This window comes from Leptonotus elevatus, chromosome 5 (assembly GCF_054856555.1).
Source record: "Leptonotus elevatus isolate MCC_2025b chromosome 5, RoL_Lele_1.0, whole genome shotgun sequence".
Taxonomy (NCBI): domain Eukaryota; kingdom Metazoa; phylum Chordata; class Actinopteri; order Syngnathiformes; family Syngnathidae; genus Leptonotus; species Leptonotus elevatus.
Window position 1 is genome coordinate 8,804,458 of NC_141243.1, and position 15,844 is coordinate 8,820,301.

At 39.5% G+C, this 15,844-nt stretch overlaps 1 protein-coding gene across 3 annotated transcripts in view; it reads right to left on the reverse strand.

The window, feature by feature from the left end:
• The window catches only part of arl15a (ADP-ribosylation factor-like 15a), a 95,406-nt gene extending 80,939 nt beyond the window's left edge, over positions 1-14,467 (reverse strand). For 2 of the 3 annotated variants that reach the window (XR_015094807.1, XM_086075569.1), the window contains exon 1: positions 6,324-6,616. Coding sequence is in view for 2 of the 3 variants with exons in the window: in XM_086075569.1 (XP_085931695.1) it covers positions 6,324-6,584 (261 nt within the window). In the remaining variant the exon portion in view is untranslated. Of the gene's footprint in view, positions 1-6,323; positions 6,617-14,068 lie in introns of those variants that run through there. The other variant, XM_086075570.1, reaches the window with a different exon arrangement.
• Between the last annotated feature and the right edge of the window lie 1,377 nt (positions 14,468-15,844).

The window sequence follows — 15,844 nt, forward strand, 5'->3', positions numbered from 1 at the left end:
AATCAGAAAAATATGAATATGAAAATGTGTCTGGGAGAAAGCTGTTCTGCACTTCCACTTTTACATAATAACTACCCCAAGTTTCTCCACTTGTGACATAAGGTAGGCTGAGCAAACATCCAGAGCCGCTTTCAAGAACAACCACAATTTAGCGCTTTTGGTGTACTTAAATGAAAACGACAATACTTGACGTCCATCTTTTCTTTTCTTTTTTTAGATGTTGGTAAAATTCTCAAATATTTTATCTTGCCGCGGATCAGGCAGGTAAGGCTATTACCAAGCCTGTGTTGTCCTGACTGTGCTCATGAAGTGATGAAAATCCGGAAGTAATGATGATGAGATGACCAAATTGGTTTACTAAATAAACTAATTAAACTGCAAGTGGTGTTAACTTTCCCTTCTTAGAAAGCAAAAAAAAAAATTTAAGAATGAATATTATTTTGTAAGTAACATGACAATCTACAGAAAATGTGTTGGTGAGAATAGCACAAACAGTACTCTTTTACAATTTGAGGTGCATCTCAATGAATTACAATATCATACGAAAGTTCATTTATTTCTATAGTTCGATTCAAAATATAAATAGAGAAAATGAGAATATATATATATATATATATATATATATATATATATTCACAATAACCATAGATACTTTTGCTATATTTTGAAACAAAAAAATATATTTAGGCAAAGTTTTTTTTGTCAGCACCATTGACAAACTATGCAATGACTAAAGCGTTTCAGCTTTAATACCAATAGAGGGCGCCATTGCTCTTTCTATGACAATGACAAGATCAGCTGCTGTACAGTAGTTTATCTCTATTGAAAGTTGAGCCGTCAGTCACGAATAGTAATTGGAGCATGATTGTTACGTTGGAGTCCTTGTATGTATTCCGTATTTCCTATTTTATTGAAGTCAGTTTTTGGAGATACTATTTCCATGTGTGGATCGGATTAATGTGTGTTGGATTAGAAACTCTAACCAACACAAAAATGTAATCTCATTTTTGTGTGTGCGTATGTGTGTGTGTGGGGGGGGGGGCACGTGTGTGTGGGCGTGTGTGTGTGTGTGTGTGTCAGCAGCCACAAATGAACATTAATCCATAAATCCCCTACCCCACCCTCTCATATAGCACAAATCTCTCTATGATTTGACCACAAGAAGGTGAGAGTGTGCACAAGTACTCCAAAAGAAGAAAGAAATCTGATTCACTGTGCGGGGAGAAAAAACATCTTAATTATATTTACTAAATGTAATCAAGCAATACACATACATGAATTATCCAGAATGGACTCTGTATAGTGACGCTGCCTTATAGGTTTCCTTAACTTGTAATCTGAACCAGTGTGGTAAAAAAGATCAATGATAACTGATCAGTGTAAATGGGTAAAACTCAAAATATTAAATATTTTCTTTTAAAAAATGCTAGAAGGTGTTGATTTCATCATATTATGACATTTCTATTGGCCTGACAGCGTCAGTGAACTTCAAGTGGCCCGACGGCACCGGGCCACTATTAAGGTAGAACACTGAAAAGAAACATATTTTTGTTAATGAAAGACAACTGCCTTTTTCCCCACCCCAAAGAAATGTGAATAATCACAATTTTTAATCAAATCCAATTTGATGCACGTCCACACAAAGTTCACATGATGGCAATGACTGGCAGCCAAAAGAAGCAAAAATAAAAAGAGGCCCTAAGACTTGGATAAGTATCGGGCTCTTGGACCCGCTCGCTTATCACAATCTCTGGCTATGACAAGACGCTTGAGGCCCTGAGCTCCGTGTGAAAATGTTTATTTTTGACTCACTGTCTGTCACTAACGCAGAAAGACGCCCCGTCGCACGTTACAACGAAAGCCTACGAGGAAGAGCTTCTTATTCTATTACAAAGGCAAAAACTGCCAAGCAAATTATGACATTATTTCCCATTGGTATGTTTACTATCAAACTAAAGATTAAACAAAGGGGAAAAAAACAACAACCAAGCAACTGTGCCTTAATGTGCACTAGCTTAATGGTAAAACATCATGGGAAACACCATAGACAGGCTAACTTCAAGCAACCAATACTTAAAACACTGTGCAACAACACGTGTTGGCAGATTATATAACAATACTCGCGGGCATATATTCTTTATCCTCTGCAAAGAACCACTATATTGCCGCATCTTACTGAGCAGCTGAGACTTCTCAATGCATATCTGTATGTTTGTGCAATAGGCGAAATGAGCTAATATGTCAATTCTTTACATTCTATTTTATTACGTCACTATTAAATGTTTATATTAAATCCTGTATTATCCATTCAATTTTTCTTATAAAAAAAACCCAAAATGTTTTAGTTCTGTGTTTGTTTTGGATACATTTGTTGACATTTGTTACATTGAGATCAGATTTTCACCTACATTGAATCAGACTCTACTACTACTACTACTACTACTACTAGTACATGTCAAATAAATGGAATGAGGGAGTATTGTGGTCTAACGTGTTTTTCTTTGGCAGACTGGCAAATTGACATGGTTTGATGGGTGTATTGATCGTTTGGCCACATTACAAGGATACAGAGAATGTAACAAAGTGAAGAAATGAGAGAGAGAAAAATCAGTCCATTTTTTTGTACAATAGTTGTTCTATTTGGCTTTAACACATAGACATTATGACACGCTTTACTACGCCCCAGTTCCTAGTATACAAAGTTCACAAAAGGCCGATGTGGTATCGCTCCCTTTGGTTAGCCATCAAACAGGAAGTTTTCCATTGTTTTTTCCCAAACAAGCAGACCAGAATTCCTTCCGAAAAACGACCTTGACGCAACAAAACAAACCAGTAAAGCTTGGCATTCGGGTTTAAGGAAACCAGTACAAGATAGTGGGTGAGTGACCTTTCAATCAACATCCCACCATGCAGTTTCAAGTGTGGGAGACTTATGGCCCGGGGTGGCCCAATGGCTGCTCCCATCCTGCTTTAGAAAAGGACGGAAGCCAGTGGAAATATAAGTTGGTCCCACACTATGTGAGCACAGCTGAGTTTACAGTACAAAAATATAACTTCCTGTGACATAACAAACCTAACCTAAACTAAACAATGCACCTTCCACATTTACGACTCCCGCACAAGCGTATTCCTTGTACACATTTGATCTATACCAGTGTGCCCTTTCAACATGTCGTAGTTTAAAGTTCATATTATTCTGCCATGAGGTAAAGTCTTAATAAGATGAGAGGATTACACCAAATACCTGAGTATAGCAAGATAAGAGAGCTAAAAATAGCACTTCCCGAGTTGCCTCACAGTAAACACAAGACTGTTTTGCTTCTTAGATGAGAGTAATTTTTTTACAAGATGTAACAGAAAAACAAGAACTCTATAAAGACTATAAGCTACGCTTGTTTGGATTTGAAGCTGCAAAAAGCTCCTGTCCAATGTCTGCTTCTACAATATACACTTAGCATTAGCACACTAGCCTCTGATACAGAGATCCCACAAAATTACTGAATCAAAGCCGTAAATAAAGCATATAGCCAACTGTGCCTTTGACGTTGAACCCAGCAAAGCATGATAAAGAATCGCCAAGCGTATTTTTTATTATTATTTTTGGCGGGCAACTATCCAGTTCAGTGGCCAGCCTAAATGTTCGATTGTGGCTGTGTTGTGGAAAAGGGCTGTTATAGCAATTTTACAAGTATTCATTTTTCTATTTTTTGTGTTTCAAATGAGTAAAAAGTAGTGTTGTTCCGATACCGTTTTTTTTTTTGGGCCTTCGATACCGATTCCGACACCCAGTTTTGCAGTATTGGCCGATGCCGATACTTAACGATACCTAGTCTTTTTTTTTTTTCGACATGAAAAAGCTGCCCCGCCATTGGTTCAGAGCATTCAAGGGCCAATGGGATATCTTGGCTCGACATACAGTGAACATGTCACACATAAGTGAATATCGTGCCAAAGTCCTATATTAGCGTCGAAATAATGGAAATAATGGTATCGGCATGTTACTTGTTAGTACTTGCCGATGTCGATACAACTGTTTTTATGCAGGGGCCTCTTTTTTTAACATACACATGCACGGTTGCACACCAATTAACTTATTTCAGTTCCGTTCTATAGGAATAATGTTAAAAATGCATAAATTAGTAACACTATATGCAATATTTATGCACTAAGTGCATATTCTTCTACAGATCACTGCTTACGGCTGTTAATGGTCAAACAAAGACATAAGAATCATCTTGTTCATTTTGTTGCAATTACAGGACTAAGATACACACACCCAGTACAAAATGATCTCTTTTAGCTTTGAGAAGCTGAAGCAGCTTATCTGCTGTAAGGTGCTGTGACGTGCAACTTCCAGGGTGCGTTTTCGCTTTAATTGGGCCATTCCGGTATGCACACTCTGCTGGGTTTGTTTTTCAGCAAAGCACGAACAAGCCTTGAGACTTTCGAAGTGAAGGATTTGGGGGGGTGGGTCTGAAAGGTAATTTTCCAGCCCATTAATGACATAATGAATTGACCACAGCGTGCCTGGTAGGACCATTAACCCGCAAAGATTTAGACAAAATCTGACTGCTGTCAGCATGTTGAGCCTTGGGTTTGAAATATAAAAAGTCACAATCGCAAAAGCTGCTTTGCTGCTCATCAATCACCTGCTGAACTAAATAATTGTTGAGCCCTTTTGGTAAATAAGTAGTCTTCTCACTGCAATGGAACCTCTACACATCACCAACACTGAAGCATAATCAGAGTCATTTTTAACTTAATGTCATAAAACCAATAAAAACTATATATTTTTTAACCACTAAAGAAAAATTTTCTGCTTGATCTTTCTTTTTTTTGAGTGTCCAAATAAATGCATGTCACAGGACTTAAGTGGAACATAAATGTCTTGAATGTACTGTCTGAGCAGTCAAGTTGTGTCTCTTGGGTTGGATTTAAACTGCATGGTGCTAGTCGCACAATTCTGATTCCTACCCCCTTACCTATTGAAAATGATTTAAAAAATCATTTTAAGATAAAACAAAACAACTATCGAGGGAAGAATACCATTTGAAAAATCAGATTGTAAAACACATTTTTACGGATGTATGGTGTAATGAAGTGTAACGTATGATGGTTACATCCACGCTCCTGGCTCAAGCAGCGCCACCGTAAATGCTTATTTGCGTTAGACACCATACCCCATCGTTGATACAGTTCCCTTAATCTTCATTTGTTAGTCATAGAATGTATGTGTAAACTGGGTTGAAGAAAAAAAAACTACAGTTGCTAGAGACAGACGCAGCACTCTGTGTAGAAATGAAGTAGCACAACGGCAGAGGAAGCAGTCTGAAAAACACTGATGATTTATAAAGTTTAGGATACAGATACATGGTATTGGTACTCGCCCATCCCGAATAATAAGCGGAATACTCTGTTTTAAAAATAATCAATAGCTGCAGGCAGCCCAAATTCAGTGAACAATCATCATTAAATCTAACAAGCAAGCCGCTTATTAAAATCTTGCGCCCAATCAAGGCCACAAAAAGCTCTACTATAGGATGAGGTCCCCTATGACTAGGTTGTCAACTTTGTCAAGTGCATCTGCCTGTATGAGAATAAACAAAGAGGGCTCAGCAAAACCGACGTACAATAAACCCAACCCAACGTTTATCTGTGGTGTTCCCACACATTCGATTCAAGTGCGACTGAGGGGATGAGTCATGTGTGAGACGTGGTATTAATAGGCGCAAAGAGGCTCACTGCTCATCAGCTCATGTTGCATTTAAATTGTTAGAATAATATCGATTTTTTTTTTTTTACTCTTAAGATTGTTTTAAGGCAGTGGTGGGGAACCTAAAGCCTGTGGGCTACATATGACCCATGAGAGCATATAGCACTCCCTTACACACCCCTGCTTTTGGGAATAACAGGGAACAGTAGCGACCAGCTGTGGCCTGTGGGTAGATTAAAACTGACAGACGTTAGCATAAAATATTTCAAATATCATTAGTATTTCTTTCATATGGCGAAAATGGCACCAAAACAAGCCTAACTCAAAAATATCCGCTTATTGGTAGCGCCGTGCACATTCATAGACTCAACATGAAACTCTACAGCACTGACATGACATCCTCTGGTTCCTGCTAAGTGTGACCGGCATACATGAAACACAGCAAACACTCCATTCAGTGGCCAGGCAACAGCCACAGTTGGTCAACGCTTGCTTGAAAACACGCGATGAAATCCACCATGATGAAACTCACAACGCACATCCAAGCATGCCCAACGCAAGAAAATCTCTCTGGTGCAACGACTGCAGTATTTTTGGGAATGTTTCTTACCCTGTAAAGCCCAATTCTGCACAAGGCAAGGGAGAGCTGCATGTGCTCCGACATTGTGCTGAGCAACAGGCGTATCCCACGGCAACACGCAAGCCAAGCCTCCCTGAGTGAGTGAATGGATGGAGGCGGATCGGGAGTCGCTGAGCTCAACGGCGTCGGGGCAACAACACGCGTCTGCCGTTTCGCTTTGGCGGAGGGGCCGGAATGAAGCTTGCCTTGTGTTTGCTCGCCATATTCATTCATGAGAAATTGAAAGTGCATGAAATTGTCACAAGGATGAATGAAAAACAGAGCAAGAAACCTTGCCACAAAGATTAAGGACTCAGTGACAACTAGAGATCCAGAATAAGACCACAAATTGGATTAGTCACTATTACACACCTACACACTCCATACTGTCTATAGTAGTTAGAAAACACTGCTCTTGTGTGTGTGTGCGTGTGTGTGTGTGTGTGAGGAGGATAAAGGAAACACTGGCGTTTGCAGTGGTGGTATATGGGGAGTCAAGTGAGTCAACATGGTGCTGATTCAGCTCAGATGTCGAGTGACAGTCGCCACTATTGGCTGCTAAATGCCCACTATCACCCCTATGGAAATACACTTGGGATACTGAACAAAAAAATGCACAAAAATTCAGAAGCGCCATCAAGAATTCTTTCTGTATGGGCCCAAACCTAATAATAGATTGACTGTAATTAATCCAGCACTTATTTGAATCTGTGCAGTGTCCAGACAGCTTTTCTGGTCCTTACTGTAGTAAACAGTGATGTAATAATGATACAGATGGTAAAGTCACTTTTTTTTTTGTTCAATCTCAGAGTTCCACTATGGTTTCAAGAGCAGTGTATAGGCATGGCCCACAGTTCTGTCATTTGTGTTCTAATTTGTGAAAACATATGAAGCTTATCTAATGTGAATCATTCATTCTGTTTCAACAGATAAAATTGGTTATCTCAAGATCTCGGTTATGACACAGATAGTACAGCAGATCATGTTAAAGTTAGCAAGTTTTCATCTGACAAGATAGTTCAGTAAGTTCAATGGTTTTTCTCTTTTGTCTTTTAAAATAAAGTATAAATAAGATGCATTACTTCAGTGATTTAGCTGACTCGCAGAAAAATGAACCACTGAGAAAACATTCATTCACAATAAATAAATGTGCCCTGCAGTAGTCACAACTCTAACAAATGGCTGCAATTACACACAAAAAAGACAAACAAAAATTTTGTGTGATGGCCTATCAATATTTTAAAGAACAATATAAAAGTGCCCGCTTTCAATTATGATGATAGCATCATCAAAGCCCATAAATCCTCTCTTTATTGCCAGGTCAAGACTTGAGGCTGAGGGAGCCTCTGCAGATGCACGCGGCAGCAGCACACAAACATGCAGCCAAAACTCCAGAATTGGCTCCAGGAATGTTGGACTGGTAATTTGACATAACAGCCAGAGGCTGTGGACCAATGAGAGAACAGGTAAAGCCACTTTAGTGTGTCCAATCTGGTTAAGTGATTGAAAATAAACAATAGAGATAAACCAATATGTTTTTTTCAGGGCCGATACTGATTATTAGTAGTCAAGGACACCGATAACCGATATTTGGAGCAGATGTTAATTTTTTTTAAAGGGAACATATTGGCATCAAAATTTGAAGAAAAAAAAATACAAACTACAGCTTTTAAATGTTATGAATTTTTAAGAATATGTTTATAATATGACAACTTTGTCAATTGACATCTTTGTTTTAAAAATCTAAGGGGCAATAGCATGTTTTTAAAAGTAAATAAAAACTTAAGTAAACAGCTCTCTATTGTCTTCTACAGTAAATAAAGCTTTCCAAAATGTAAAAATATCTGAAGTAAAAATTGTACTTATCTTAATTTCAAATAAAAACAGAACGTGCAGGGCCAGCAGCATCTCTGAAAATTTTAATAATTAGTTCCCATATCATGCCTTCTACGATATTACCGGTGTATTTTTCTGGGTGATCAAAAATGACGCGAAAATGACGTGATGGTGTAATGCATAGGTGTCAAACTCCGGTCCTGGAGGGCCGCAGTCCTGCAGGTTTTGGATGTTTCCGTTCTCCAACACAGTTGATATACGATCAGCTCATCAGCAAGCTCTGCATAAGCCTGATAACGATTCTGCTGATTGAAATCAGCTTGTGTTGAAAGAGGGAAACCTCCAAAACCTGCAGGACTGCGGCCCCCCCGGACCGGAGCTGTAGAGGCAGCATCATATTTCAAAGTATGTCTTGTCTACTCATCTTAGAAGGTCCATTTATTACTTTTCACTTGTGGAGCTCAGCGTGGCATGCCTCGAGGATCTTTAAATGAATGTTTGCGTTTGAAAAGGAGAAACATCCATCCATCCATTTTCTGTTGAGGGCTGCAGTGAACTGGAAGCATATATGCCCACTGAGTTTGGGCCAAATGCAGGCTACACCCTGGACTGGTCAATCTCAAAACACATAAAATAGAAACAGACAAGCATTGAACCTCACGTCACTGAGTGGGAACTGAACTGAAACTCAGGCAATGAATCACACTCAAAGTGACCAGGAAGACATTTCAAATAAGGCTTATATACTCTACAGTCATACAATTAAGTTCATTGTTAAGACTATCACTAGCAGACTCGTTTTCAGCTACTTTGGAATTACACTGAGACCTAATAAACAGCTCAAAGCAAGCACTTGGTCCCTTTTGTGAAGAATTGTTCACCATCTTCCAAATGTGCTTGTTGGGAAGTACGCTAACACCAGTTCAGCGCTACGCTCTCATATTTTTGCTCACAAGTCAAAGCAAAAACCAGCCGAGCAAGGGCTCATATCTGGAAAAACTCATAAAACCAAGGTCACTCCTAAGTTAGGGAACCTCCATTTTTCTTGTTATTTACAACCACAAAGTGGTAGACAAGTCTTTGTCCTCGCTGTTCAGTATAATATGGCCAACGCGACGAGGGCTACAAGCTACATGGGGTGCACTTGGGGTCACGATCCTCGTACTCTGCTGTGACTTAAAAGGTGGGGCCTGATCTGGTGCGTGATGCGGGCGTCAGCAAATGAGAGGATAGAGTCGGCTGGCTGTTAACTGGCCAACCCTTTAGCCAATCTACGCGTTTAGTTACTTGAGGCCATCCACAGCTTGTGAATGGACGTGCTTATTATGCGTTTGTTTTCTCGCGTTTGCTCAATAAAGCCAATAAAAAAAAAGTGCACGGACTGTGTTCGACCTTGGAAGTTTCACCGAATTTTGTGGAGCAAAGCATTCCTGCGGGTTATGTGCAGAGCAGGACATTTCACTCGGGGATCCAAGGAGCAGTCATGTGGCTAAAATAAACAACCTCTGGAGAGCATTTAACTATCGTGACAGTTTCCCTTTGTTCATAGTTAAACGGAGGCGTTATCCATTTACTGCTGTGTGCCTCAAATGCAGGATGGATGGATTACTGAGTTTTGTGGTTCAACTCTCCTGGGACAAGTACAAAAATATGGAATTCACTATATGAAAACACAAGTCGATGAAAATCAGATATTCATAAATTATGCTTTTGTCACAAATCTTTCCACTGTACGCCTTCTAACTCCTCCCAATCACTATCTTTTAAGCACGCTTAACTTTGTCATTGTGTGTTTTCATAAACACTTAAGGCTGCGTTCAGACTGCAGGCAAATCGGATTCCTCCTCAAATCCAGTTTTTAGGGCTGACTGTCCACACTGTTTTTAGCAACTTTCCAAATCCGATCTGGCCCTGTTCAGACTGAGCCACATTATTGACCCATCTGACAGGTTGCTGTAGCAACGGCGTCATGTGACGCTGTTTACCGCTCCGTACTTCCCGTTCCTCGCAAGAGCGTTAAGCGGTTTTCTTTTCTTTTTATTCATTTATTTTTTTAACGACCGTGTGCCTATGGCTCCGACCGGGCACTATTTCGCTACTTCCGGTTGCGCATGTGAAGCTCCGATGGTGTAGCGAGACCGACTTCAGCGCAAGTAACGTAAACTGTCACCGTGTTTCCGGTTGAGCAAGACAGGAACCGACGGGGCAGTGGAGCCGTCAAGGCGAGTGACTGCGAGGAAACAGCCGGGCAGCGAACCGATTGGATATGGACAGTGCGGGCGCATTGGTTTTGCACGCATAGTGACGTCAGGTCAGTCAAATCCGTTTCGAGCTGATCAGAATGAGACGCTTCCTGTCCAAATTGGATATGAAACTACCACCCGCATGCGGTTTCAATCTGTCCCGCAAAAATCGGATTTCATGTGCTTTGTGACTGTTCAGACGACACAAGAGCCATCCACATTCAATCTGGACGGGCTAAAAATCGGATTTGGGCTGCCAGTCTGAACAAGGCCGAAGTGGCTTCTGTACAACACAGAAAATTGCATTTGAAAAAAATGGAAGACAGGACAATGTGGAGCAGATAAATAATGTGCAAACATCTTCTTTTTTTTTTTCAAAGCATAGCCTCAGGGCAGTGAATAGTCCCCCAACCAGAAGCACACAATGCAACGAAACGGCTGTGGTATGAATCAATCAAGCGTTGCAAACATTCCAGATTAGTGGACAGTCAAACCTCACACCGTCATAGGCTGGCTCCGTCTCACACTAGACGAGCGTCCAGTGCGCTGCCAGGTCGTGTCCGGCCGCTTGGTGGACTTGTGATTTAGGAGGGCTGTATCATGGCAACAGCTAGCAGCAAATTCTTCTCTGATCAATGCCGAGTTGTGTGGTCCCTTTTAACACTTTGCTCACCATGTAACTACCAAATTTCTCCATACAACTACACAGTACACAATATTTGCAATTAGAAATAAATGCCAAATGGTTTTTTTTTCTTCCTTGTAGTTATTTAAAGAGTCAGCACGTTCCTGAGCATTCGCTACTTGGCCTCCAGTACCCTGGAATGCTGACCCCAGAAATGAGAGTGGCTATTTCTGTAGAAAAGTGTCAATCTTGATTTGGGATGCATTTCAACACTTTTACATTTCTATACGGAGCTATAATCTCATTTTTGCGAACTCACATGACCAAACCCAGAATCCAGGTGAGCCGCAATTGATTGTTACTTGAGCACTGTGATGTAATTTTCAGTTGACAGCAAGTAGCAAAATGGCCGCCCACTGAGATGGCTAAAAATGTGTGATTTTGCTGCTTAATTCTTATTCCACAAACGCAATTATAATCCAATTTAAGACTGGTAGGGCTGCATAGACCATATCATAAAGAGCATTTTTACTCAAATTCCTCAAGTTACGTCACATTGTCTAACCACTGTCAAATTGTTAAACCAATAGAACAATTGTCCTGCTTTAATCAGATCATCAGAATCTGCGCAATCTACTTGCGAATGAGAATGTGGACGCCTGTTTGTCTACCAACAACCCTAAATGAGGATACACGTAATAGAAAATGGGTGGATCTCAGTCTGTGTGTGAGTGTGAATGGTCATTTGTCTATATTTGTCCTGCGACTGACTGGCGACCAGGCCAGGATGTACCACACCTCTCGCCCAAAGTCAGCTGGGCTAAGCGCCAGCTCACCCGCGACCAAAATGAGGACAAGCCCAATAGAAATTGGATGGATGGGCATCGCAATCCATTTAGTTCCATATTGGTTGCATGTGCATCTTGTTATAAGCTATTCCTCTGCATTTGGCCTCTCTAAAGGACGACGACAACAACAATGTCTGTGTTATTATTTTCCTCTGCTTCCTGTCTATTGTTGCACTGTTTAAGCTCAGCAGCACCCTTCCCATCAGAGGCAAAAGGCTCAACCCCCCCATACCCCGCCGCTACCACCACCACATCCAAGCCACCTACGACTCAAGCTAACGATACTACTGACTGCACTGTAAATACAATTTGTTTTGGTCACAGGCTATTCATAACAAACAGCCATGTGAGTGATGTACAGGTGAGTGGATGAAAGCAGCCTAACTAACATATGACGCCAATTTTGAGAGTCCACCTTTAGTTGTTAACATGCAGAGGTGTAAAAAGTACTTACACTAAGTTCTGAAATAGAGGTATATCTTGTTTTAAAAAAAAGACTGATAAAATAGAAGTACTGATTCAACCTCAGTAGTTTGAAAAAGAAAGTACAGAGTACAGACTCCAAAATGTAGAATCAGAAGTCAAAATGAATTTTCTACTTACTTCCATGCTAACAAACATTATTTGAAATTGACAGTGCAGAAAAGGCCCAGACAAAGATTCAGTTACTGGTTTGGTCCATAAACATGTCAGAAAATGGGCAAAAATGTTGATCATTCTTTTCCAAATTGAAAGCATGCATTTGCAAATGTCTTATTTTTAATTCAACACCAGATAATCAGTCTGATTTCATGGAGGTCTACAGAAATTTAACATTTACTTTTGAGAGTGTAAAACTAATGGTTTTGATCATTTTAAATTAAACAAGGTTATTTAATAACAATTAATTGATTTTATCGATTTATTTTCTAATCAATTAGTTGTCGATTAATCGTTGCATCTCAACTCACAAGCACATATTTATTAGGGGTGTTAGAAAAAATCGATTCGGCAATATATCGCGATATTACAGCACGCAATTCTCAAATCGATTCGATATGCGGCCGAATCGATTTTTAAACATCAATTTTTTATGGGAATATTCAACAAAATGTCGTATTTAGGGTTAGGATTCACACATTAAGCATGGAAGAATGTTATATTAATAGAACATTATGCCTTATTATTTTTATTTCAATGCTGTTCAAACATGAAACAGACTGCAACCTGTTTGTTAAATGCAGTGGCTCAATTATAAGCCTGAATTTTCAGATAAATAAATACATTTTCATACAAATCTTACAGTGTACATGTACAAGTTTACTGATGAGTATTTTTTTTAATTTGAGTACAAAAAAAATAATCGCAATAATCCATTTATAGATTCGTATCGGGATTAATCGGTATCGAATCGTGACCTATGAATTGTGATACGAATCGAATCGCCAGGTACTAGGCAATTCACACCCCTAATATTTATCCTCTGTCAAAATGAATACTTATAACAGTTTATGGACTAACTTCTGACTATTCTTCATTTGTGTCTGCATGACTGTATGAAAATGCAATGAATTGTAGCATTAAATATTGATGCACAAACTATTTAATTCTTCATATTCTAAATCAATCGACCAAAACCTTTAATTAACCAGAAAATAAAAACTCATCAAGACCGATGTCGCCTTTTCAGGGGTAATCAAGAAATTATGTTATACTTTTATAAAGTACACGATTACAGAGTGCTATTTTTTCCTGATTTAGAAACCCAATTTCGTAATCGGATTATTCACACTTCGAGTGTTGTGAGTTACTACCGTAGTCACGGAACGAAGTGATCGCATATGTCAATGCACCATTACATAAAACACATGGTTTACTGTAAACAATGGTGTACGTAAATGATGTGATGTAAACAATGGCTGGTTCTGGGGTGAATTCATATCAGGATCCTCTCCACAGATCCCCTCAAATGTAGCGTGCAAATGTAAAAAGTGGTCCGAAAATTAATTACACCTGGAGCACATCTAAACAACATAGTACAAGAGTGTCTGGTTGACTTAGCTCATTAGCATCAGGATCCCCCCCACACACACAGTTGTAGCATACCTGGGCGACCCCCTCATTTCAAAAACAGCAACGTCAAAAGGCGTCATCCTGGAGGGCAGAAAGCAGCCAACGCCACTCCATTTTGACACATTTACTCACCAGATAATCCATGTACAACCGCTGTGCAGTCCCAACAACACGACCAGACTTGGACGAAAACGCCCTTTCAGCTTAAGCGAGTCCAAAATGTTCGAAAAGGGGCGTCCAGGCAACACGTCGCTTCGTATTCCCCGCCTTCCGACAAGCCACGGTGGGGTGGAAGTAAAAACAGCCTTCAGTGGGGCTAGCACTGGGGCTTTTCTTCTTCACAGTCTCTCCGCCTGAAAGCACACCGGAACCAGGCAGCGACGTCCCGGGTCGACGCGAGCGGAGGGAAGGTGGTCGGTTCGAGGGGTTCTTTCTTGTCTGGGGCAAGAACTCGCAGTTTTTGTCCCACACGCTCACACACCGGAACAGTTTGTTGCTGTGGTTGGTTGGCTTGTTGAGGAAACCGACGAAGCCTCCGTGGTGACGTCATGAACGTCAACGTATGCGCGTAGCCTGCTCACGTGACCAAACACATGGCGACTCAACTATTATTCAGAAAAGCGCCCAGAGGGGAAACAAATCAAGAAAAATAAATTCATAAATAAATAAAATAAATTTGTCCAGGGTTACTTTAATCGCTTTTAGTTTCCCGTTTATTTACATTTGTAATGGATTTTAGCGACCGATTTTCTGTAACTACATAATAATTTAATGTACAATGCATATCAAATTGTAGCCTGACCTGTTCAAAAGCATGTACTAAAATAAAAAATATAATAAAACGCTGGCGCTCAAAAATCATCACTTTTCAGGAGACCACCCCAAACGGCATGTTTGTTCAACCATTACTTAAAGAGAGCAACACATTTTCAACACTTATGATTGGGCAATAGTTTGTAAATAAATAATAACACCCACGCGTGTAGACTGGCCAATGTGAAATTTACCAAATTGGGACTTATGAGGTTTCGGCCCGTTGCCAATGATAAGTAGCAATAGGAAGAAAAAAAAGTATAGCATTTTGAAATACGGAAAATGAGGATTGAGGAGGATAATATAGCATCAATAATGCTACTAACAATTCACTATCATTATATTTATTTTATAAATATAATTATGTATTGCATATAATAAAAGGCGCAAAATAATTTAAATATGAAGAATATAAAATGTATTGCGTAATATTACTATTATTATGGATGATGATGATGATAATAATGTTGATGCTAAATAATAATAATTATAATAATAATAATAATATGTGACCCTCTGATAATGTGCCCAAAAGCTCACTTGTAACTGAAGATATTTCATAGATTTTCCATGGATGGAGGAACTCTGCTACAACTCTTATTTAATCAAAATAGATTAAAAATTAGATTAAAAATTATATTTCATAATGGTTTAATATTGTGGCCTACTGAGCTGGCTGGAGCTATCATTCTGACCGCGAAATGTAATGAAACAATTACCGTAAACGGTCATTGTTTACATCATTGTTAAACATAAGGTAATATAACAGGTAACATAAGGTAACATACAAACACATTTCAGTGGACTGTGAGTATGAGCTCAAGAAGACAACAAGAGTAGACTTGAACCACAAATGATCTGCTGTGAACTTTGATGTAATACATTGCACAACACATGCGGGAAGGAAGATGACACTGAATGTACTTTGAGAGACAGTACAAAGTCCATGTCTGGTTCCTTGTTAATATGTAGGCCTTGGCAGGACAGTACACAAAATGGAGATGGGAAAAGCAAATTATGTGTTAGATGTCAAATTCACACAAAAATGCAGGTTGTACTAACATTGTTTGCACTAGCCTATATGTTGGCATTTAC